The sequence below is a fragment of the Drosophila tropicalis genome, unplaced genomic scaffold, assembly GCF_018151085.1.
Source record: "Drosophila tropicalis isolate 14030-0801.00 unplaced genomic scaffold, ASM1815108v1 contig_593, whole genome shotgun sequence".
Lineage (NCBI taxonomy): Eukaryota > Metazoa > Arthropoda > Insecta > Diptera > Drosophilidae > Drosophila > Drosophila tropicalis.
This window is the reverse complement of record NW_027173070.1, coordinates 21,818,383-21,844,236: the sequence shown is the minus strand read 5'-3', so window position 1 is coordinate 21,844,236 and position 25,854 is coordinate 21,818,383. Positions and strand designations below refer to the sequence as shown.

The window sequence follows — 25,854 nt, the reverse complement described above, 5'->3', positions numbered from 1 at the left end:
TTGTCCGTATGAGTTATACTTTTAGTCAGCTCTAACTGGTACTAGATTTGTAATTTGTAACTATCTATTTGGCTATTAACTTTATGGTAGATAATAATCAATACATTAAAAGTTTGTTTCTAAGCAATTGGAGGTCCCATGGAGTCTGATTAGTTTAGAGAAGAAATTTAAAAAGAACTACAATATTAAAACTATTTCAATGTTGGTAATTACGAAAAACTTATATGTGTCTGCTCAACACTTACTTTAAACCTTTTCTTCGTTTACTTAAGCTCATTTCTTTATTGAATTCTGAACTCTTTTCAATATCTGGACTAAGCATCCTTACAGTTTTCTCCAAGTGCAACTTGGACTAATATTTTTCTTGATTTTGGTAAAAACCATTGCCAGAGCACTGTGCAGAGTTGCTAAATTTTACATTGCAATTGGCCTGGCTCTGTCCAGACCCGAAACAAATAGACGGACGGACAGACAGACAAGGCTTAGGCATGGCGACTTTGTAGTTGGTAGTAGGCAATTGGCAAAATGGTCTACACCGTTAGGGTCAGATATTTTTTTATATTTCTTGTGCGCTCCACACATTTGTGAGCACCGAAAAAAAAAATGATTATAAAATACTTAGAGATTCAACATAAATATGCATACATAATAAATAATGCGGCGGCGCCCGAAACCACAAGCGAACCGAAACTATGGAGGAGCAGGCAAGGCTAGTGCAGCAGCCAAAGGCAGGTAAGGCAAGTGGCAGTGGCAGAGGCATCATCTTGGTCTGGCCAGCTGCCCACCTGCCCGCTTGATTGCACACACACACACAGGGAGAGAGACAAAGAGTGAGACTATAGATGGATATGTTTGTAGGCATATATACAGACACATATGTATATATATAATATATAGTCTGGTGGCTACTTTGACCGCCAATGATTGCTAGTTTGCGTGTGTTAGCAGATTCTCTCTCTGCTTACCCCAATCCACTTGTTGCTGCACTTTGCATTTGTAATTAAAAATCAGCAATTGAGCCAAGATGAAGATGATGACGACGAGGACGGCACAGGAAGTGATATTCTGTGCGCTTAACTGATGGCTTCGCAATCTTCTTTCATGGTAGTAGCCATATTATGCAAGGATGTAAATGCGTGGAGTTACCCCTACCCCCTGGAGCCACCTCTTTGTGTGTCTCTCTGCCTGTGATTTCACAGTTTAGTTCAGTTTCAGTTTGAGTTTGAGTCTTTGCCATCGTCTTTGCTTATCACAACAATTTTGCCTAGAGCAATGCATTCGCTGTACATCATCTGCTATGTGTGTGTGTGTGTGTGTGTGTGTGTCGGTCTCGGTGTGTGTTTGTGTGTGGCATGTAAATAACTGTATTTTATTACTTTTATTTTATCTTGGCAAAAATATCGCCAAAGTTGCGCAGGCACAGCGCATCGTCCCAATCTCCTCCTCCTCCTGCCCCATTCCCATTCCTGTCTCCTTTTGCCTTCTCCGCCATTTGCGGTCAATGTTCGCCTTTTGAGTGTCTTGATGTTGTTGTTAATCGACTTCAAAGTATGACAGAGACAGAGAGCGAGAGAAAGAGAAAGGGGGGAGGTAGAGGCAGATGCTGCTGCTGCTAACTGGCCTCTGGCTTGGAGGTTAGACCGAGTGGGAGCTAATTTCTTTAATGTTTGCTGCTAATGACATGAGACATGTCTCTCTCCTTACCCCCTGGCTGAATGTGTGTTTCCCTGTGTGTCTCTGTCTATCAATTATTATCAATAACAACAACAAAAAGGTGAATGAAAATTGCATTAAAAGAATTTGCATGGGAAACTTTTCGATTGCCTTCTTACGGCATACTTATTAAAGTTGAATGCGTAATTGCAGCAGTTGGGTCTACCAAATATTGACAATATTTCGCTTGATTATTGATCAATTTCCTCAAGCACTCATATAATTACCCAACCGGCCAACATAGCCCAGAAAAACCCAAAAATGGAACCGAAAGGTGCCAAACGACAGGGCAGGCAACTCAAAACTTGCAATTGTAAAGTGAAATCACACAATTCTTTCCCCCAACTCCCCAACTCTTTGCCTTCCTTCGAGAAAACAAAACAAAAACGAAAAAGAGGAAACGAAATGAAATAACCTGGTACGCGAAATTTAATTGATACATTTACCGATAAACACAAGGGATGGGTCCATGTGAAATATATACATATATATATGTATGGATACCGTATATAATATATATGTACATATGGACGTATGTATGTAGGTACAATAAGCCGACTTGCCTGATATGAGCAGACAATAAAAGGCTTCGGCCTCAACCTCGCCTGACCATGTCCATCTTCTCTGGGCTCTGGCCACGGCGAAAACAGATTGAGGAGGATGCGATGGCAAGCGAGTCGCGACGCCGCCGACGAAGAAGTGTAATGATATGAGAAAATTAAATTGGAAATCCACGAAATGATTTATTAATAAACCCCATCAAGCGCAGAAAAAAAGTGAAGGGTTTCGCGAACGAAACGATACTCCATACAGAGCCCCAATGCACAAACTCAAAACAAGGGCATAGCAGGGCAGGGAAAGGATGCCGTTCCCTGGCCCTGTATGATCCATGCATGTGTGTTGGCCATTTACTTTTGTACGCGTTACGCTTTCCACTGACTGACGAACAGGAGGACAGTTCGGACAGGCTGCTGCCAGGGACAAAAGGAGAGGAAGACAGAAAGATAGAGAGAGAAATAAAGAGGATGCCCCCAATTCGGTACAAGTTGCTGCTGACTGCACACTTGTTGCTGGCCACGTAGACCTCTTTTATTGCTGCTTGCTTTTTGGTTAGTTAGCTCATCAACCTGTTGCACGTGGCAGAGGTTGCAAGTCCAGCCCAAAGCTCAAGCTCTGCGTAAGAGAGGGGACACACAGAAACCAGCTATTGCGAAATGAAATCACTTACCTTATCGCAGAAGACCTTTATCTGACAGTAGCCACGATGAAAGACTGTGGCATCTCTGGGGTCCTCGAACGTATCGATTTGTACGTGCAACGGCAGACCCTATAAAAAAGAAAGAGAAACAAAATTTGAAATGAATATCGAAAAAATAAAATGTTATTTGGTATCATAGACTATGCAATTAGCAGAAGGCTTCACTGTACCAACTTCATTTTCTACCCCATGTACATATGTACATATGTATTTTCTGTCAATGAAATATCAGACTTAATGTACGCATTACAACTCAAGGAGAACAGAACAATCCGCTTTAGAGCAGCAAAAGAACTGATGATACAAGGGGGAAAAGGAGCAAGACAACGACAACAACATCGTCCACATCGTCGTCCACATCGTCGTCGTCGTCGTCGTCATCTCTTCCTACGTTCATATGTATTTTATAATGAAAGAACCTTGTCCATCCATTCGCAGGAGAGGCTGTTGACTCTCTTTTACATTCTGTTTTGATTTGCCATTAACAAGTTGGCATTAAGAAATCGCAAATAGTAACATATACACACAAAGACAGTGTGAGAGAGAGATGAAAAGAAATCTTTAAATGTTATTACCATTAAATCGTAATATTTTTCGGTCTTGTCATGGGAAAAAAATATCGACAAATTGCATTGAAAATTTGGAAAATTTATGATGCAGTTCCATAAACTTGGTTTAGTTTAGGAAAACAAAAACCCTCACAGAATTCTTATGTGGGACAGCAAAATATTTAAACAAATAAATTATTATTTATGACAATTTAAGTGCCAAAAAAGGTTTTTATGGAACCAACAAAGAGAGAGAAGTGACAGAAAAATTGCAAGGAGAGAAATAACAAAAAATATAAACAAATATTATTCACGATTATGTTTTATTCCTCAAACTTAAAGGTTTTCACAATGACATAAAAGTAATTGGAAACCGTGGGATGGTCTTTGTGGTAAAGTACTAAAAGACTTTCAAAATTTTGAATGTTGAAAATGTTGTTGATTGAAATGAACTTACCTTAACACCTTTTTGACTGCTAAAATCCGTACTCAGGCATTGCACCGCAATGTTGATCTGGAGAAGAAAAATAAAAGGAAAAAGATGATGTTTGAAAGATGAACAGATAAATGTATACAAATGTAAACAATTAAGACGAATCAAAAGAAATTATGAGACAACTGAAAAAAAAAAAACATAAAACAAAAAAAAGCAAGAGACAACAACTGAAATGCGTCTGGTTATTAGAAGGCAATTGTTTTCTCTCTATTAAGTCGATGTCCTCTTTATGCCCACGACAGTTTAAAAAATTCCAAACGACACACTCACACACACTTGCACACACTCTTATGAGTTGCATGTAGGGGCAGGCATACGCTCACGCACGACAATAACAAGGCAATACACAGAGGACCAAGCCAAGTCCAAGTCAAGCTTCAACATTCGACCATCGATGGTTTTGGCCCAAAGTAAAGACCACAAAGACGACAACTCCGACTGAGACTTTGTATTGCATCCAATTCATTTTTAGTTCAACTTCAATTCAGTGTCTCTGGCATTTTAAGCATGCCACCGAGAGTCCAGATGCAACAGACAGACAGTCGCAAAAACGAAAAAAAAAAACCACAAAAAAATAAATAAATAAAAAAAAAAAAATCCATCAACGCAAAAATACCAAAGGAAACAATCTTAATGGTAAAAGTGCAGCAGCATCGGCGGCAACAGAGGCAACATCGGCAGACACTGAGTGAGATGATGTTGCCCGCAGAAGAGACGTTGGCTACTATGGTCGCTGCTGGACGAGCAGTATTTAATGTGAATAATTAGCGGGCGCGTACCATATACGAGTACCATGGAGTTGGAGACGTCCGAAGATGCGATGATGCGGCTGGGGACGAGGAGGGAGACAACAGCACCTGCGTGTCGGTGCGTACGAAAGTTTTTTTTTTTTTTTTGCTGGGAAAGGCATTGCCAGCCAAGCCAAGCCAAGCCAAGCCAGGCCGGGTCTGCCTAACGGCATAAAACGAAATCGACATTATATGCCAACTTGGAGTTGGACTCTCTCTCTGTGATGTTGCTGTTGGACATTTACTTGGTGCTGGTGCTGGTGCTGGTGGTGGTGCGTCCCAGACGATGTCTTTTGGCTGGATTAACATCTCAGCGCGTAAACAATTTGTAAATAAAAAGCTCTATCAAATGCAGTCAAATGCAGTGATTGGAGGTGCATATACATACAATATGAAGGCAGGGCAGGTGCAAGGGGCAAGCCAACAGCCACATATGCCAGCACTTATGGCCATTCCCAGTCTCAGTCTCAGTCGAGACAAGTCAAGTCAACTTGCCATCAAGTGAGTCAGTTAATAACCGACGACCAATTTGGCAGCTAAGCAAGCAAACAGAAGTCACTGAACTTGAATGAAATTCAATTCAATTTAATTCAAGTCAATAATTTTTTTAATACCTTTTTTTTTTCTTTCAAATGACACAAAAAGTTAAAAAACCAAAAACATTTTTAATTGCTATTACTTTGCTTTCTACTCTACAATTAGAGGTGCAATAAGTAGAAATTACTTCCTCTAATATAAGAACTATCATATGAACTAATTTGCATAGATATGTTTATTTAAAGTTTAGTAAACTGTTTTTTTTTTTTTTAACTTCATCACAATAAAATGCTTGGCTCTGATAAATATCTTTTGTTCTTTATCTTTTTGACAATTTATACCATTAAATTTTATTTTTTTTTTTTTTTTTTGAGGGTTATAAAACGACTTGATTTTGGCTGGAAACCGGATTCACTTTTTAAGTATTGTTAAATTTTGGCTTAAAACAATAAATAATATATTGTTATTGTGGGGAACGGAACGGAACTGAACTTTATAGGTGACATTTTTAACTGGATCTAAATAACATGAGCTAATAATTTGGTGGAATATTTTTTGATTGAATATCGTATGATTTGAAAGAGATTAGAATTGAAATCGCAAAACAAACTAAAAATATATCTACAATAAAAATTCTTTAATATGAATTGAATACGTATAAATTTTGATAATTTAGTTGATTTCAGTTTTGGTTTTTCCACTTCAAATGCATAAAAAATGAATTGCCGTTGACTTTCCTTTAGCGGGGGGTCTCTGAATATGAAATGGTTAGTTAGGGATTAGGCTAATGCCTTACGATAGATTGTTACTGATGGGAAGGGGTTGCAAGGGGATCGATCATTCATATGGCGCTTGGCAAATAGAATTGCAAATACTTTAGCAAGCAAATTAAAATTGCTGATAATTGCTAAATTAAACGCGGTGGGAGCTCACCAGACCGACAAACAGGCAGACAGACAGACCGACAGACACACAGAAGCTGTTGCAACAACTGCTCCAGCCATAAAGTTAAGCCCCGCCAGCAACATTCGACATTTCGCTTTGAAAATTGCCAAGTAAGTGATTAAAACTAAGTGTCATAAATAAATAAATGCATAAATTATTCTTCTCTTTTTGTTAAGTGAGTGAGAAAGGGATGGCTATATATATCTGTGTTTGTAGAATTTGCGTTTTACTTGCAATTGAAAATAAATCAGAAATTAATTCTTATAAACACAGAGACAAATACACAGATACACACACACACATACGCTAAAAGATAGAGAGATACAACGCAATCGTCAGTTTATTTGTCTATCTCTTTCTGTTGCCTTAATTGAGGCGGCGCTGGCATATACTAAAGGTAATACAAAATGGTGTAGCCGCCTCAGAGAACTAACTACACACACACACACACAGGCACACATATAGACTAGTTGAAGTTGGACTTACTTTGGCAGAGCTCTCCAATGGATTCCAATAAACGGCAATGGCATTGTGTGACACTTCCTCGATGCAACCAACGAGGCCAACTGAGTTCTTTGTATCTGCGAAAAGAAAAAAATAACGAAAGAAAGAAAGAAAAATGTAGCAAACTTGCCAATGAAGAGGCATAAGAAATATGTTTGTATTAACAATTAAGGAAATTTTCTGCTTGCCAAGTGACAAGTGCCTAATGAGTTATGTTTGATGGGCAAACCAAGCAACTGCAACAGCCACAGCAACAGCAACAACAACAACATCCAGCTGCTGCTGCTGCAGCTCAGATTATCTGCAATCAAACAAACGGAGCGGCGTTGCAGTGCGCGTTTATCAATGTCATAACTCTGCCATTTCTGCATTGCGGGGTTTTTTTTTTCTTCTACAACTCCAACTGCTTCATCCTCCCCCCACCTTCCTCAGTTTTTATCTTTCTTTCTTTATTTTTTTTTCAATAAAAACCAACAATTTACTGCTAGAAACACTAGCAACCAGGCGGACCAGGGGCAGTTCCCCCAGCACTGCTGGACTTCATCTTAAACTCCAACTTCAACTGCAACTGCAACACGGCGACTTCGTCTTTGGTTTCGTTTTATGATACGTACACTTACATATATATATATATGTATATATACTTGTGTAGTTATGTATGGGTACGCACCTGCATCCAAGATTCTTTGCTTCACCGAATGCTGACGACTGTGCCAGAATTGCCAGGCCTTTATCTCATCTTCGGGACTCTTCTCCTCGCGAAACATTAGCATGATCACACTCTGTTGTGGGAGGGGGGAAAAACCAAAAAAAGAAAAACGAAAGGTTCATAAAATTGTTTAACTTAAAACTGTGCTAAAAGCTACTTAAATCGAAATCATTTATACTATAGCCTATTCACATTTGATTTGAGTGCATCACTCGAAAGTGAAATCTCAACATGAATTTTTTTTATTATTATTTTAAAGGATTTCCTTTTTTGTGGCTCTCTTGTGGACTTACTAATTACTTTACTTTAATTACTAAGACTTATTAGTCGACAGTTTGTATGCCGAGGGGTATAAGATCATTTACTTATATTAGTTAGCCATATTATTTTATGTTTAGAATGATTAATAAAGATCTACTTGTATTTTAATTCTAATTAGGTTTATATACTTATATTATAAAACTAAGCTCAATCCGAACTCAAGAAGATAACTAACAGAGCTAATATATAATATATTATACTTTGTTTTGTCTTGATTCATAAGTTATTTAAAGACATGAGCTAACACAAACAAATATCTAATGGAAATCATATTCTACACAACTTCCTTTTTCCTTCCTTTGACTTTTAAGTGATTAACTATAGAAAGAAAGAAAAAAAGTCAATTGCCACTTTTTCTGTGTACTCAAGAGTCTTGAGTCGTAGTTATTCAATGTTTCTAAGAACTTTTTTTCAACTAATCATGTTTCCCACATAAGAAACAAAGGACGGGAAAACATAGGAAAATGTTAAGTGCCCTAACCATTTCTACCTGTGCGAGAATAGGAAACATTGATAATGTACACACATCCTTTAAGTATTGTTCGCAATAAAGGACTGTAACTGCAACTGAAGGTTTAGGTTAAACTCCTGCTTGAACTAAAAAGACAACGATCTATATTTAGTAGAATAAGTGAGGGTAAACTCCTATAGAGGGTAAAACTTATAATCTTAAAGAAAATTGAACGAAAACAACAAAATTTGTAATGAAATTTTCAGAGATAAGTTCATTGACAGTAACTTATTGGTGTTGGGCATAAATCCACATTGATTAAGGATTTTGAATTTTTGATTAGTGGATGTTGCCATCGAAACCAACTGACATATATTCGTTGTGACACTCAACTTCACAACTTGCAGCACTCACGCACCCTTCGAACCCCGACCAAAAGAATCCTGGGGAAGAGGAAAAGTCAAAGGGATTATGCATATTGAACAAAAGGACGAATTCGATTTAGCAGAAAAATATCTAGCACATTTCGTTTTTTGTCTTCTCATTTCTTGGTTTACTTCCCAAGATACATTTGCATTTGCTTTACTGTCTCATCATTTCTTTTTTTTAGATTTTGAATAATTATCCCAGTTGGGAAGGTAAGGAAAGGAAGCGCATAGATAACATGGATTTTGTTTCTTTTTTTTCCGGGATTCCAAATACAAATTGCAACCCTTTTTGTCTTGAGAAGAAAAAAAAAACTGAAACTGATTAGAGCATAAATATTTTTGTATGTTTTTTTCCACTTCTTTACATATTCATGGGCTAATCAGCTCGTAAATTATACTCGACAGTTTCTTCTATGTCTTTTTTTTTTTTTTGTTGAATATTTCCAAATTTTCATCAACGTTTTCTAGCAGATCAGTTTTCCCGTTAGAAATGCAAATGTAGTCTTGATTTTTCTTCATTTCACTTAAAAAGAAAAAACCAAAAAAACAAAAAATGAAAAAAGGGCGCGCTACTCCGTCGGAGGGCTAAACAAATAAACTCGTAAATTAATTTTGACACTTTTTTTTCCCTTTTGCAAAATTATGGCAGTTTTATGGTAATACGAGAAGAAGAACTTGAGACGGAGACAATTAAGGTGAGAAAACTACTAAGAAACGGAGACAGAGTGAGAGAGAGAAAGACAGAGTAAAAAAAGGACATACATAGAAAGAGGCAAGAGCTCTCTGATATCTAAGTAGATCTTGCCTTGATTTCATTTCCTTTTTCGTTAAATTTGTATTGTGGCAAAAAAGTTTCTCCACTTGGTTATGCAAATGACATTTTCTGAAAATTCTCAATTGTTGTTTACTTAGCAGACACAGCCATCTATGGGCACTTCCACTTTCCCATTCACTTCAATTTCAACTGTAACTTTGATGTCATTCTTCGACTCTCAACGGTTCAGTTTACAATTTGCATTTCCAGTAGCAGACGTCATTTAAGCTTATCTGATTGATGATGTTGAGTTGCGAGATCCTTAAGATCCTGGTCCTGAACAAACACCCAAGCACAGGGCACATATGTATGTATGAGTGTTCGCCAAGAAGAATTGAGATCTGTTGAAAGGCGCCTTTCCCCCATTTGCATTGAACGGCGTATTCAAATTCTCATAAAGGATTGCGCCCGTCGTATCATTTATCATCGCCCATCGCGTATCCTGGATGATATGCCCAAGACGTAGACGCGAACGCAGACGCTGAAGCCGGATGCGGCGCATGTGTAATTGAGCAAAGGGTGGCGAGCTGCCAAACTTTATTAGCGCTCAGGCCATTTGACAATGTCCTTGTCTATGTCCTCGGGGTGGTAGTAGGGTCCTGACAAATAGCCTACCTAAGACAAACATTTCCAGCCAAAAGGGTTTTTGTGAAACGAAACGAAACGAAACGAAAGCAAAAGGGGTAATAGGGAAATGAGCATGGAAGTGAAAGGAAAGGGGTTGGCCCAACGTGATGTTCGTGGTGTTGATGGCATAAACACAAAACAAGTATTAATAAGAAGGAAAGAATGAAAGAAAAAAAACCAAGCCGAATGATTGACAAAGCTCCACACAATGTAAATTCTGTTTGGGCCCACATTGTAATGCCATGAGATGTGTCATGCCTACAGCCCAAGGCCGTAGATCTTTGTGAAATCCTTCAACATCCGACAGCTATCGGTGGGCTATGATATCAAGGATCTAACCTTAAGTCCTATCTAATCACATTTGCTTGCTTCTTAGAATTCTAACAAAAACAAGTAGAAGAAGGCAAACTTTGGGACTTGCCTTCAAGAACAACCTACCTAACGTATTCTGTTTTTTAAACAGATCTATTCAAAACTTTTTGCTATATACTTTCAAAAAGGTTTCAGAATCTTAAGAAAAGCATATATAGTTTAACTTATATGATTATCTTAAGATTCTTTATAAGTAGACTTTAGTTTGTAGTAGGAAAAAATAGATATATATATGGATATGTATGCATAGATTTCTTCTATGTTTCTTCTATGGACAATTGGTAAAAAGAAATGTAATGCTTCATTTTTAATAAAAGCATTAATCTAGCTAAGAGTTCCGATAAAACAACGAATCGAAATCTGAAAATCGAAATCTGATAAAACATAAATAGAATCAAACATTGTCTCTGATTGAAACTGATCTAACTGATCTTCAAATGAATATTTGTTGTGTAATTTTCAAAATAATTAGAGTTTAGGGAATATAAATTTAGCCATAACTATATTAAAAGATACATTTTAATGTTAACTATAAAAACCTTTAGAAACCTGGACATTAAAATGTTAAATTTAAAGCAAAACTTACCTTTACTGTTGTATTCTTAATGGGTTTGTCGACATCGTGCACATATTCCAATGTTATGCCATAGAACTGACCCTTATTGATATAGGTAATGCGATCATCCTCGCGCCTCTGCGATGAGCTAATTGGACTCTCCAAATGATAACGGAAGCCCACATTTGTGAAGCTTTAAAAAGGAGAGGGAGGAAACAGAAATAAAAAAGAGAAATATGAATTAAAGGAATCACTTTGCAAATTCCTAACTTAAAGGAGTTTTGTTTTGAAGAACTTACATTTTTGGTATTTGTATTTTGTCGGCATCGTTTTGTCGTCCAAAATCATGCCAGGGCCTTGAGCGAGTTGAGCCATTTGTGCTTGTGTCTACCAGGGAGGTGGTTGGACTATTTTGGCTGCCATGGACCACAGTTCGTTGCTGCTGCTGTTGAAGGCTATTGACCGAAACGGGAATGCTGCCATTGGCATCGATCAAGGTGCCCGGCTGGCATAATTCCGTGTAGTCAAATGACTGTGGAAGAGCCAGAGGAGGAGAGATATTTTGCATCGCCAAATTAGCATAAAATAATGTAAATGTATTGAGGTGAAAAATGTATAAAAACATGCATATAGATTAGGATCAATATTTAATGGACACGTCACGCAATTAGTGCTGGCTACTACATATACTAGGCTACACTTAACAGGTTACTTAGGTTCTATATATTTTTGGTAGGTTGATGGTTGGAGGGGTTTTGAGGTTGGATGGGGAGGAAATAAACCGACATTAATACTTGGTTTTTGGTTGTGTAAGTGAGTGTGTGTGTGTGTGTGTGTGTGTGTGTGTGTGTGTGTGTGTGAGTGTGTGTACCTGTTGAATGTTGGTCTGATCCCGCGGCGTAATAGCATGATCTGTACCTATGCCAGAGTCAGGACTCGGTAAATCCACTGTGAGTCCAGCAGCTGTAATGGCCTTGGCATAGATTGGAGTACTTTTGCCTGGATCCGATTGTTGTTGCTGCTGCTGCTGCTGCTGTTGTTGTTGTTGCTGCTGCTGTGGATGTTGCTGTTGCTGGTGTTGATGCGGATTATGATGATGAGTGCTGGTCAGCACTGTGGTTGTGGTTAATGGGGCGGTATTGCTACTAAAGCGTCCCTCATAGGTTAATACGCCTCCCGGTTGGGAGGATACGCTAACATCCTCCCCATACAAACTGCGCGTATAGCCACCCTGGCCATCGGGTGCAAAGTATTCCCTGTAATAGGGCTCAGCAGCTATGAATGTGGTACTGGTTGTGGGCGGGGGACCGGGTGGTAATCTTGTTGCCGTGTACATGCCATAATTATCGGCTGTGATATATGGTCCCGGACTGGGACTCTGTGGTTGCAATGAGCTCTGTGCTGCTGCTGCTGCTGCCGCCGCTGCTGCTACTGAGGCTGCTGAGCTGTTGCTTGTTGTTGTCGGATGTGAGGTCTGCAGGTGCAAGTTTTGTTTGTTGATGATGATGATACTCCATTCAAGTCTTCCTCTCTCTCTCTCACTCTCGTCTCACTCACCTGTAGGTAAATCTGTGTGCCGCCCGTGGTAGCATACATCGCTAGTTCTAGATCAGTCGTGGCTGTCTCTGTGTGGGGACTAGTTGGTGGTGAATGAATTGAATCTGACTCTGACTCCGCTTCTGTTGTGGCGTCCACATCCACTTGCAAAATCTGTGAAATTTGTTTGGGGGTTTTTTTTTTCGGTTGGTGGTTGTTGTTGTTGGATTTCAATTTGTTACAAAATTTTCAGCAAAACAGCTCAAAAATAACTAAATAAACATTCATGTGCCTTGATAATTTTAGCCAACTTAAAAGCCAAAAATAATTTTCCCCAACTAATACCTTATTGGCATTTCCTAAACCACTTCTGATCGATTGATCATTGCCTGAGGATTGAGATCGTATCTGTTTTTATGCAAATTAAATGATTTCTGTAAACAAATTAAACTATATAAACTATTTCCAATCGAAATTGGTTCATTAAGAAAGCGGCCAACTGAACCTTTAGCCATCGCATTTTACATTGATTGATCGATCAGTGTGAAGAGGAAGGAAACGCACGTGCATTGACCAGTTGGACCAATCGACAGAGAGACAGACAGACAGACAGACAGACAGTCAACTATATTTGACCAATTCCCTCTGTCATTGTTGAGGCTAATGGTAGCGAATGCTATTTGGTTGATTGATGACTGATTATGGCCAAGGAAGGTCAGCGCCAGAGGAGGCAGAGAGCAGTCAGAGCCAAAGCGATCGACCATAACGAGGTGACAAAAACTACTACAAAAGTGCGTATGCGCGTTGTGTGTGTTCTTGTATGGCTTTTTTTTTTTTTTTTTTTGTCTTTTGCTTGGGGTTTCTTTTTATACATTTTATTTTTTTTCTTCTTATTATTATATTATTATTGTTTTTGGTGTTTTTCTCAGTCTGATTCATGAACAAAAGGTAAGAAAAAAAAACATATATGTATATGTATTTGGATATGACCAACAACAGAGCTTATTGAAAATATCAACAAGTACAGTTTTTTTTTTTAATAAAAAGCTATAAAATGAAACACAGCCCGTGCGACAGTCGACAGTCGACAGTGGAAAGAAACCAATTAAAAAGCATCGTGTCGAGAGCGCGAAAAAAAAAATCACCATTTATATATACCCATATTGTACATATATAAATATGTAGGTATATAAGTATATATATATATATGCATATGTTAATTATCATTGCTTTTTTATTGGTCGCCCAAAATGTCAAACGTTTTTGACTCTTTCACGGCAACGACGACGACTACGACAAAAAGTGAGGTAATACACCCGAAGCATATTAGTGATACTAAGGCAATCGATCGATCTATAGATTGCTGCCACGCCCTGCCTAGGTCTAGCAAATAAATTAGCAAGTTAATGAATATTTTGTGGCTTTAAGTTTAGGTCTCTGTCTCTGTCTTATACATTTTTGGTGGAGATTTTTGGTGGCAAAGAGAGGAGGAGGAGGTGGAGGGCACATAAAGCCTCCCGTTTTGGTCTAAAGAAAGTGAAATCAAAGTTATACCGCATCAGTCAGACGTCACAAATATCGCAAAGATACAAAAACAAGATCGAAACGAAATGAAAAGAAAAGAAGATGCTTACATTTGTTGTTGTTTCTGTTTCGGATCGAAACCGGTAAGGGGTATATACACATGGCTATGGGGCGTTAGAAGAAGTTGGAATTGACTTATTGATATTGACATTATCAAGAAAGCGACCATGTTTATTCAGTAATGAGGGGCTGGATTATGCCATATATAGTATAGACATGAAGATTAAAGTTGATTTTTGATTTGTCATTGGAATTCATCTATTTGTGTTATCGAGTTCTCAAGTTATTGATAACCAATTGCAAAAAGGATACTTTTTACTTGTATTGCAATACCGAAACTCCTTTGATTGTTGGGATATGCTTATCAAAAGTCTTAAATACTTATCAGTAAACATTTTTATGTATCTATCTTTGAGTTTCCCTAGGAAAAGTGAAGCCATAATCCAATTAGGAAGTGTTTCAGGCCATGAAATGTGCAAAGGGTATTGGAACTTCGGCTTTAATTAGGCCCTCGAAGTTTGCATTACTTATTGGTCACTTGATAGCAGCAGGGTCAGTACATTTGCCTGTAATAATTTATGGTATTTACTTTTGGATTCTGTATAATTTTTCATGAGTTGCCTAATTTTTGTCGCTTGTTTCTGTGACACACAAAAACACATTTGTTGGGTGTCTCTTTTGTTAGTGTTTCTTTGTTGTTGTTGTTGTTGTACTGTATAGTATATCAAATTTAAATTTATACTAATGCTTAAACATTTTTGAATTGTTTTTTGTTTTTTGTATAATTTAGCATCGATTTTGGACTTTTTTTTTTTAAATTCTGTTTTATTTTTGGTGGTTTTGAGGTTTTCGGTTTTCGTTTTGGTTTTTTTTTTTTTTTGTCTTTTTTTCCAAAAAGATTCTAGCTGCGAGCTAATTAAATTTGTTCATCAAAATCAATTTGCATTTTAAACTTTTGAACGTGCAACGTCAGAAAAGGCCTTGGGGAGACAAAAATCAAAGATTTGTTTTTTTTTTTTTCGTGCGTGTCTTCTCTTTAGGTAACATTTTGTCTTTGTCTTTGTCTATGTATGTGTCTGTGTGTTGTATTATAAAATGGCATTTATCTATGTATGTGTGTGCTTAGTATAGATCTCTATATATTGGTTATGATCAAGTGGCTTTAGAATTATGCTAAACAGAGGCAACTGACTGACTGCCTAGAGATGCCCGCTGCCTGCTGGCCTGCCCGTCTGCCCGCCTGGCACATATTTATGTATGAGGAAGAAATAAAAAATTTAAATAAAGCCAATTAACTATTTTAATGCCTTTGGATGATAAAAAGTGAAACTTCTTTTTTTTCTTCTTCTTCTTCTTCTGTTGTTCGTTTTGTCATCTTGTTATTGTTGTTGGGCTGGCATTTTATGAATATTGTTAATTCTCGGAAATAAAGTAACGAAAGAAAAAAAAAAAACCTTACAAAAAACGTCTCAACTAAAGAATCATTTTTATAAGTTTATGTATTATTTTACTTTTTGTTTATATGTATGTATATGGTTTATGATTTTGTTTTTCATTGTAAAAATTAAGACATCAATGAGTCAGAATGTGAAGAAATTCCACAAAATCATCACATGTAAAAGTTAAAACTGGTTTAATTCCCAAAAAGAAAATCAATGGCAAAACATTTTGTCCATCAATGAATCAGAATTCTTAAATATTTGGCAAACAAATACCAATTTTAATTAACAAAAACTTTAGACTTTAAAATAGATTCTATTCTAATGGAAATTTGTTAATTTTTCCAAGGTTTTAGTTTTTAAGTGTCTTTTATCCACAATGGAAGTGATAAAAAACACACTCTTAGAACATTAAGAAAAATGCATTAGACATTTGATCATTAAATTAAAAACATCTTTAAATATAAATAATCAAAACTATTTTAGTTAGATATCAAAAGAATGCAATTGGGGATCGAAGTAAATAGGATTGTAACCTGTGTCTAACTATTTAGTTAGTTTGTACTCCAAATCAGAATTAGAATTTTCAGAATCTTTCAGAAACTTATGAGGGAAAAGTTTTGTATTACTTTTTAAAGAAAATCATGAAAATTTGGCTATAAACTACAAAGTAGTTGTTGCAGTTTCCTTTTCTTAGGGCCAATAAATAAAAGATATTTAAGTTTTATTAAGGCAATTAATGACATTTTTATATACTTTCAATTAATACAACTTGAAAAATAATTACTAAAGTCATAATCTTTCAATTTAAGGATAGTAAATTTGTCACTTTAATATAGGACTTGAATATTTAAATAAGTACTTTAACTGACAATGAATCATAATGGAGAACTCTGTTTGAATTCTTTCCATCCAATTGCTTTTATTGTCTGGTGATTAAAACCTTTGAAGATTCTTTTCAACATCTTGAGTTATCGTCTAACTAAAATGTTTTATGTCTTTTGCCTCCCGTTGTCTCAATTTTTCTTTTCCTCTTCATTGTAATCACTTGTTGTCTTTATACGAATATGGTTGTTGACGAAATAGAGTTTTGGTATTTCTAATTGACTTGGTTAGTACACATAACGATTATACACTTTCCGGTCGAGTTTTTAGCCATAGCCAGAGGAAAGCAACAATAATAAATTGCCATAACCATACGCGATTCTGATTTCTGTGCCATAAATTAAGCCACCAAATCGCCCCCCTCATCTCCCGCGCTTAATCTGTCCCACGTTCAGCCCCCCAAGAGAGACAGACACACGCTGGCGAAACCTTAGACTTTAAACTATGCAACTGTCTCTATGCTTCTCTTTTCCTCCCATACGCTTCAGCCTGTCGCTGTGTATGTAAATTAATAAGACAAATATTAAGAATAATTAACTGTCAATGCAAAAAAAAAAAAAAGAAAAATGAAAAAAATCTCTACATTTATTGTACGATAAATTAGAGTGCAATGCTAATTTTGTTTTATTTTTTCTGTATATATTTTATAAGCTGAACAACAAAGTTGGCTAAACGTAGGCAACCTTTTTTTATTTTTGAGCTGGCTAACTGAATCTTGTGGCCAAAACGAAATTGAATATGTATCAAAATCGAAATCAAAATCAATAACAATCAGTGTAGACAAGGCAAGAGTACAACAAATAGTTTTGTGTTTTTTTTTTTTTTGTTTAATTGCTGTTATTCTTGTTGGGGAGCATTGCGCGCCAAACAAAAGACTTAGAGCACAAACTTGTTGGTTGCGTGGGTGTTGCGGTTCGAGCTGCACGCCCACACAGAGACCAACACACTCACACTCGCACACACACGCACATACAATCGGTTTGTTGTTGTTGTTATTGGTATGATCATTGAATTCTGTTTGTTGAACGCGCATTGCAGGTGTTTTTCTGTTGTTGTTGTTGTATTGGTAATTCGTTATCTTTCATTTTGGTTGCATTTGGTTGGTAGGGCGCCCACTCATGGCAATCAAGCGGCACTTTTTCATATATCATATATCATAATATAATATGCAAATGTTGACATATCAAATTCGGTCACACACACACACACAAACACACAGACACCAATTCGCACTTACATTCTGAGAACAATCAATGTGTAACTGATCTGATCTGATCTGATTACACTTATTGTATCGAAACTTGAAATTGAATTGAAATTTGCTATATATTACGACACGAACGGAACGAAACGCATACGCAAAACGAGAAAACGGTGGTGCGTACGTACGGAGTGGAGATACGAAATGTTGAGATACGAAACGATCCTACTCCGACAGCGTGATACAACTGACTGAGGCCAGAAGTATGACAACAATGTTGACAGCGGCAACGGCAACAGCAGATCGGACTCGTACTCGTACTCGGACTCGGACCTCTACCTCACTCTACTGAGACACACACACAGCCAAATACAACCACCTCACATACCCATACAGATGAGAGTTACTTTAACCACACACACACACATACTTAGGAAGATGAAATATATATACGTTGATATCGCCGTTCAAAATGGTTGGAATCTTAAAGGCTGTCGCAATATTCTCAGCCGGACGGACAGGGCGTAGCAACAAAAACAACACAACAAAAAACTACATACATACATAGACAGATATCTATGCACTTGTTTCATATCTCATAATTAAAGCCAATAGTCTAGGCAAAAAGGCAATACGTATCGATCAAAGGAAGAGATGTGGAACTTATACGACCGGAAGTTGGCACTTAGCTTAGGCCAATTGTCGCTCTAAATGCAATTTCCCACACTATGAACATTGCAATTCGTTGTTGTTGTTGTTGTTGCAGTTTTCTTATTGTGCAGCAACATTTAATTATAAACTCAATCGAACTTGCAACATGCAACTCAAACATGACTTGATCTTAATAAGTGCGAATGAGAGAAATATATACAAATCACATACGCTCACTCGCACACACAAACACACACACACACAGAGGCAGAGGAAAGACGAACACGACGACGAAAACGACGACGACGATCAGTTCGTATAACAGTTGGGCGGCAGTGGTATAACAGTTTCAATGCAAACTGTTGTTGGTGGTGGGGTTGGTTGGTGTTGCTGTTGTTGTTGTTGTTGTTGCTGTTGCTGCTGCGGCTGCTATCAAATAGAACGAACGACGAGAGCACAACGACGACGACGGCATCGACGACGACGACGACAACAACAACAACTTAGCTGATTCGTATTGGCTGCAACCACTAACAACTCATTGCTCACTCACACAAACAATTGACAGACCAATTGCAGGTCTGTTAGACAGATAAAAAAAAAAAAGCAAAAATAACAAAACAGCAGCAGCGGCCACGACAACAACAACAACTCTATGTGTACATAGATATCTATGGCTTGTTAATTGTTGTTGTTGTTGTTGCTGGTAGTGATGTTGCTGTTGTACGACAGGATGAAGATGCGTAGTAAGTAGTAAGATGAAAAAAAGGAGGTAGGATGATGGTACGTGATGATTCGGAAATGGGTGGTAAGGGGAGTGTAGGGTAGGGTGATCTTATTCAAACTTGATTCTGGTTTTTTTTTTTTTTCTTTCTTATGCGTGCGTGTCCATTAATAAAGTTTTACCTAAAGCTTTTGGGTTTTGCCTACCTTCTGCGTTATGACCGAACCCGCTTGGCCTGCTCCACCTGCTCCACCATTGGCTGCATTCTTGGGATCCTTGCGCAAGTCTTCGGGTTCTCGTTTGATGCTAATTAGCTGTTGTTGCTGCTGCTGCTGTTGCTGTTGCTGTTGCTGCTGTACGGCCGTTGAGACAATTGAGCCTGCGCTCCCCACGCCTGCGGCACTGACAATATCGCCGGGATGTTGCTGATGTTGTTGCTGCTGCTGCTGCTGCTGTTGCTGATGATGCGAGATTGTTGTGGTGGAGACAACACCAGTTGTGGTGGCAGCCGATGATGATGATGATGAGGGGTGTGAACCAAGCAGAAAGCCTTGAATTTCATTTTGCGATAGGCCAGAGACATCGATAGGTGTGGTCTGGCCATTCAGTTTGCCCGAGCTATTGGTATTGCTGCAAAAATATACAAGAGAAATCGAAGAGAGAGAGAGAGAGATGGAGACCAAAAGAGACAGATAGACAGAGAGAGAGAGAGGGAGAAAAAGTTGTAAAAAGATAAAGAAAGAGAAAAGGAGAGAGAGAGAGAGAGTGCAGCGCAAGGCATTAGTTAAAAATTCATAGACTTAATGATTATTAAATGCTAATAGTTAATCAACACCCACAGATATACATATATACTTATCAAATCAGTGTCGGGAATCAGAGCAGAAAGAAGAAATTTCCTTTCTGGCAGGAAAAACCACCTGTGCCTGTTGCCAGTTAAAGAACCTGTGGGGATTCCATACTAGGCAACAACAAATTCCAATTCAACCGAACCAAACCAGATTCCAGATTCAACGCATCAAGTGCAGAAACAAAAAAAAAACAACAGAAACAAAACCCGCCACGACAACAACAACGACGGCAACAACTTTGGCCAGTTGGCAACAAATTTGCACGAATCGAAAAGAGGAAAAAGAAAAGCAAAAAAAACAAAACAAATCGCAATGAATGGTCGTGAGGAGAAACAACACCATCGAACGGTTAAAACTCCCCCCTCCCAGCCCCCCTCGAGGCTGAACCTCCTTGCATCGATGCCATCTTATCGCTTTATCAGAGACATATATAAGAAACTCTTAGTTTTGCTTTGCTCTCTGACTGCAACAGTCATAAATTAGTTGTGTATGTGTATTGATAATCGAATATCGATAACTTTGTGGCACAAACACGACAAGAGACAGACACACAGAGGTAGATAGTTGAGAAAAGGAGAGACGGTTGTCCAGGAGACGACCCAAGGTCATCTTAAACCAAGTGATCCTTGCAGCTGCAAGTTTTGCATACATATCTCCATAGGGATGGCAAACCGGATTTCAAATGAATTGTTTCTCTTATTCATCTTCCTCCTCATTTGGGTAACTTACAATTAAAGCAACCCGTAGAGGAACCAATCTACATATTCAAACCGCCAACAGGTTCTTAATTACATTCGAATTTGATTCTAATTTTGATAACAAAATTTGTTCTCTCTTGGTTAATCAGCAATCGGATTCTGAATTATCCATGACCTAAATGAGAAAGCTTTGAAAATTAACTTATTTTGTTTGGTTTTATGTATGCCTTAAGGAGAATCCTTTTAATATTTGTCCTTAAATATGATAGTCAACCATCAATCTCCTTTAGATGTGTCTTAAACTGTTTAAACAGTTACGTAGGCAGTCTATTTCAAAATCGCCTTCACCAGCATATGATTACCAATATCGAAGGGAATTAAAGCCAAGTCTATTGATAGCAACAGATTTTCTTAATACCTTCTTCTAGCTTATGTTTAATAGAATTTTGAGTGTCCTTACAAGTTTATTGAGCTCTATCATAATCATTTCTTCAAGTTAAACACACACATTTCATCGTTAATTGTCTTGATTAACAAAGTGATCAAGGGCGGCTTTGAATATTTCGTCCCTACTAACATTTGTTATCCTGCTAAATAAGGATTTCTTCTAAACATGTTTACGTAGACAGGTGACTAAAATCAGAACTCTCTTAACTTCTCTCTTTAATCCCTATAGATAGTAAGTATAACCAACTCGGTATAAGTTTCAATAACCTTTTAATTGCCCAGTTTGGTATTGGTATTTTTGTTGGCTAATTGTTTCGGTGTTTTAATATGTGAATATGTAAAATTATATACAAAATTTTATTACTTTGCTAATTTGTTTATTAGCCGATGCTAAAAACCTAATTTGGAATTCCTATTACATACATTGATTTGGTGGGAACAGGGAACAGAATGTTGTATGTATTTTTCAACAATGTTTCCTTAGATTTTTGTATTTAAATTTAGGTAGAAAACCTTAAAAATTATTATTCAATTGATTTAGTTTAAATTGAATAACAATTTGTATAACCTTTGCCATTTAAAGCTTGTTCTTACATTTAGATCTCCAATGAAATTCTTTGATAATTCTGCACCTTGTCCTTTTGATCAATCTACAACCGCTCCCAGAGTTGTCTATATTGTTCGTTTATGTGTGTGTGTTGTGTCAGTGTCAATTCTGCCGTTAGTTAGCAGCTGTTGCAAGCTCTTGTTTTTCTTTCCTACCACTTTGTTTGGCATTGCTCAAGTTGACAGTTGCAGAGATTGCGACGATTGCCCCATTTTCAGGTCTATTTCTTTTTTTTGGTTCGTTTTTTTTTTTTTTCTTGTCCGGTTTTCTGGGTTCTGGGATACGTTGCGATAGCTAACCCATGTCCCATGTTGCATGTCCGGTGTCCAAAATGTCCGGTATGTCGGTACCGTTTTCACCCGAAATTCTACGCGCCAAAATGACTTTGTGACCGCCGCCGAATGTTCGCGGCGGACAACGACATCGACATGAAAATTTTGTCTCTTTTTTTTTAGTGTTTGTCTGCAGAACATTTCGCTATTAAAACCAAAGAAAAGAAACCAACAACAACAACACACACACACGAAATGACACTCTCGATGTGCACAACATATAAAAAAATTTTCGTAATATGATATGTGTCTAGTAAGAGATCGTGTGTGGTTGTTGTTGTTGGTTGTTTCTTAGGGGGTTTTCTTCATATTTTTGTTTGGTCGTCTTTTAGGGTCAGGCCGTGTAAATCACGTAGCGGCTAACATTTATTAGATACAACGAAACGAAATGGCTCGGTTCTTTGGGCTTTTAATTGTGTTTCTAAGCCAAGTGACGACCTTTTCACGTGCCCCCTCAAACGAAATGACGATGATGATGATGATGGTTTCGACAGCCCCATAAAAAGAAATAACAATAATAATAACAACAGCAACAACACAAACCGAGAAAAACAAGCAGAGAAAACCATTTCATAATCACACACGGCAGATTTCCATAGAATTTTTGGCAAACTCAAATGCCCAAAAACAACTCTTACCTCCATACCAGCTCCTGGTTCTCCTCAGTGTTATTATTGTTCTCCTTTTCATGCGGATGATCGGCTCGGTAGTAGGTGTAAACGGGATAGGAGGGGCCATTGGCTGAGGACTGTTCACTCAGTTGGATTTCAGCTGCCACTGCCTGCATGAGACCAGCAGCGGTTAGAGGTAGATGGCCATTATCCTGCTGCTGTTTGGATGATTCGTGGTCATAGTAGCGGGGCGGGGAGTTCGAGGAGTGTTGACCATAATGGGAAAGTTGCTCTGGTTGTGCATGATGGTGCTGGGACGGGGGAAGTGTGTGTGGATGTGATTGCTGTTGGGGCTCCAGTTGATAGCCGTTGGAGTCTGGTCGTCTGCTTGTAAAGGCATCATTGGGTCAGGGATAGATGGGTTTCAAGGGAAAATTGTTGTTGGTGGACAGACGACGCCCATGTTTGGTGACAGGGCAATGTCTGTCGCAATCTCCATTAACATTTTCACTTGTATTTACATAAATAATTTTATCTTATACAAACGTTGCAGGAACGGATCAAAGACATATTTCGGGGGGCCCCAAGATCTTAACTAAACTTCTAGCAACAATTTGAAATTTCCTTCATTAGAAAGATCTGATTTTGGGGAATGAAAATTTTTCCTTTTTAAACTAAATTTTGATGAGCAAATTTATATTGTCCTTTTAATATACAACTATTAACTTTCTTAAATTATAATATCTTTTTGTTTGTTGAATAACTTCCATAGATTTATCATCTCTTTTCCTATAAAGATCACAAATACTAAATATATAAATCAATCAACTCATGAAAATTTATGAAAACAAAGGCATTCTAGCTATTTTAGGTCAAAAATGAATAGTTTAATAATTAAATATATATATTTATATTTTTCTTTAACAAAAACTGAACCATATGTTGATCTATAAGAACTGTTCTATTGTTTTATATAGAAACTTTATTTTTAATTAAATTATTTTTGATTAGTTAAAGCGTTTTGGGTTAATCTATAACTTTTTTCAAGAAATGATGGAATTGAAAACTAAATTTTTAAGATCTATACTTATTTTTGTCATTTTAGAGTTAATTAAAAAGTTTAAATAACTAAAAATCTTTCATATAACTTAAGCTTGCTTTAAAACAAAAACTTTTAACAATTACCTATCAATTTTCAATTTCTAAATTTTCTCAATATTCTTCTAAATATAAATATTTTATACTTTAAAAAATTTGGTAATTAAATTTGTTGTTTACTGTCAGCTATTTGGATTAACTTGATATAATTGAAAACATTTGCCTCAGAGTCCGCCCACATATTGTTTACAATCCGCCCCTGCATTTGTTGTGTGTGTGTGTGAGATTTGCGGCATTTTTTTTTATATATTTCGAATTTTTTTATATTTATTTTTATGCCAACTTCGTTTGGGCATCAAAATTGATTCGTTTAGCGCTATTAGCGCCATTAGAGAGGCGGCAGCCACAAAAAAAGACCGAAAAAAGTAAAAAGTAAAACAAAAAACCAAAACAAAGAAACAAAAACGAGAAAAAAAAAAGAGACGTCAACTTTTTGTTAACACTTTCGTGGCATCCCCCCACCAACCGACCATCACTACTGCCGGTCCACCTCTTCTTTTGTTGTTGTTGTTGTTGTTTCGGGGCTCTGCAAGTGGTCCCTTAATTAATTACATATTTCCCATGAATGCTAAGTGCAAAAACCTACACAGAGAGAAAAAAAACTAAGTGTAAGAACATTTGCCGGCGAGCCTGTGATTAGGCAACACAGCGGGGGGGCAATTGCAACAAGTAGCTAAGAAACAACAACAAGAACAACAGCAAAAGAGTAAAGAAAGTACAACCCTTTTTTTTTTATTTGGCTACCCTGTGGATATTTTGGCACATGCAGCGCATTAGCACCTGAAAGCCAGGCCAATTGCAAAGGGGCCGAACTGTGGTCGAAAGACCAGCCTGGGAAGTGCTAGAGGGTCCGGGAAAGAATCGCGTCGCATCAAATGTTAAACCGGTTGAATTATTGAGAAGCAGCTGCTGCTGCCGCCGATTTTGCCGGGCCTGGACCGTTACCCAATGGGCTCTATCTGCCTCTAATCATTAAATGTACAAGATAGAGTGGAAAAAGGAAGACAAAAACCTAAAGCACTAGATGAATGCGATCCGCTCGGACAGCGTCCAACTTGGTACGCGATCCTGTCTGGCTGTCGCTGTCCTGCTTACCCTGCTGAGATAACAAAAGCCCTTCATTTGCATAATGCTTTCAGCCAACAAATCCGAAAAAGGATTCACATGGTCGTCTGTGTCTTACAATTTTCTACGGTCGAATGAGTCGCGGCAAGCAAGCAAGGCAAAGTCCTAGGTCTTCTTCTCCTTTATGTGTGTCATTGTTTCTCAACGTTGGACATCGCACCTCAAATACATCATCTTCAACTACAATTCCCCTGCTGTCCGTGTCCGTGTCCGGCGCACCTAAACCTTTTTCCATTTAACTATGCCAAGCGGACAACCCCTTTTCTGCTTTATTTTTGTATTTTTGTTGACGGGCCAACGTCCTGCGGACACGCATTTGCATAACGATACGAAACGAACCCAACCGAACCGCTGGACGAAAAGTTCAACCCCCTTTTCCTTACTTGGCTGGATAGGGACACGGCGGTAAAGCTGTGAATGCCCATTAAGTAAGAACATATCGAGATTTAAAAGAAATCCTTTTCTTGTCCTTTTTTTGCCGTTGTCTATCCATTTCTTGCTGCTGCTGCTGCTGCTGCTTTGTCTTGATCACAAACAATAACTGTGAAGACCGAGGTCCATTAATTTGTCCACAAAAATGCATGGAATCCTTTTGACCAACGGCAACGCGACGGTGTGAGTGTGAGAATCTTTGCCCAAGCGCTTTTCTCTGATTGGAATTGAGGTAAGGAAACTGTAGATGCTGCACGATGCAGCTGCAGCAACGACCCAATAGAGTAGGGGCGGGGTTGAAATAAAATCAGAAGAAAAAACAAAAAAATGAAAAGACAAAATTGGTAAAGTGGTCGCGGGGAATTGCTTGTGTTTCCAAGCGTTTCGATGTCATTTGGGTTTTTGGTTTTGGGCCTGGGCATTTACATGATCATATTTTATGCAAATGTCCCCACTCAGAGGGAGACACACAGAGACAGAGAGAGAGAGAGCGTCTCTAGAGCCAG

General features: G+C 37.8%; 1 protein-coding gene across 14 annotated transcripts in view; it reads right to left on the bottom strand.

The window, feature by feature from the left end:
• grh (grainy head) overlaps positions 1–25,854 on the bottom strand; it is a 47,349-nt gene that overhangs the window by 4,516 nt on the left and 16,979 nt on the right. For 6 of the 14 annotated variants that reach the window (XM_068290136.1, XM_068290142.1, XM_068290137.1 and 3 more), the window contains exons 4-12: positions 19,294–19,717; positions 12,625–12,777; positions 11,939–12,541; positions 11,367–11,599; positions 11,098–11,260; positions 7,460–7,571; positions 6,772–6,866; positions 3,977–4,033; positions 2,942–3,040 (exon numbers count right to left, since the gene is read on the bottom strand). In XM_068290136.1, coding sequence (XP_068146237.1) covers positions 2,942–3,040; positions 3,977–4,033; positions 6,772–6,866; positions 7,460–7,571; positions 11,098–11,260; positions 11,367–11,599; positions 11,939–12,541; positions 12,625–12,777; positions 19,294–19,717 — 1,939 coding nt within the window. Of the gene's footprint in view, positions 1–2,941; positions 3,041–3,976; positions 4,034–6,771; positions 6,867–7,459; positions 7,572–11,097; positions 11,261–11,366; positions 11,600–11,938; positions 12,542–12,624; positions 12,778–17,748; positions 17,946–19,293; positions 19,718–22,660; positions 23,018–25,854 lie in introns of those variants that run through there. The other 8 variants (XM_068290144.1, XM_068290145.1, XM_068290146.1 and 5 more) reach the window with 7 other exon arrangements.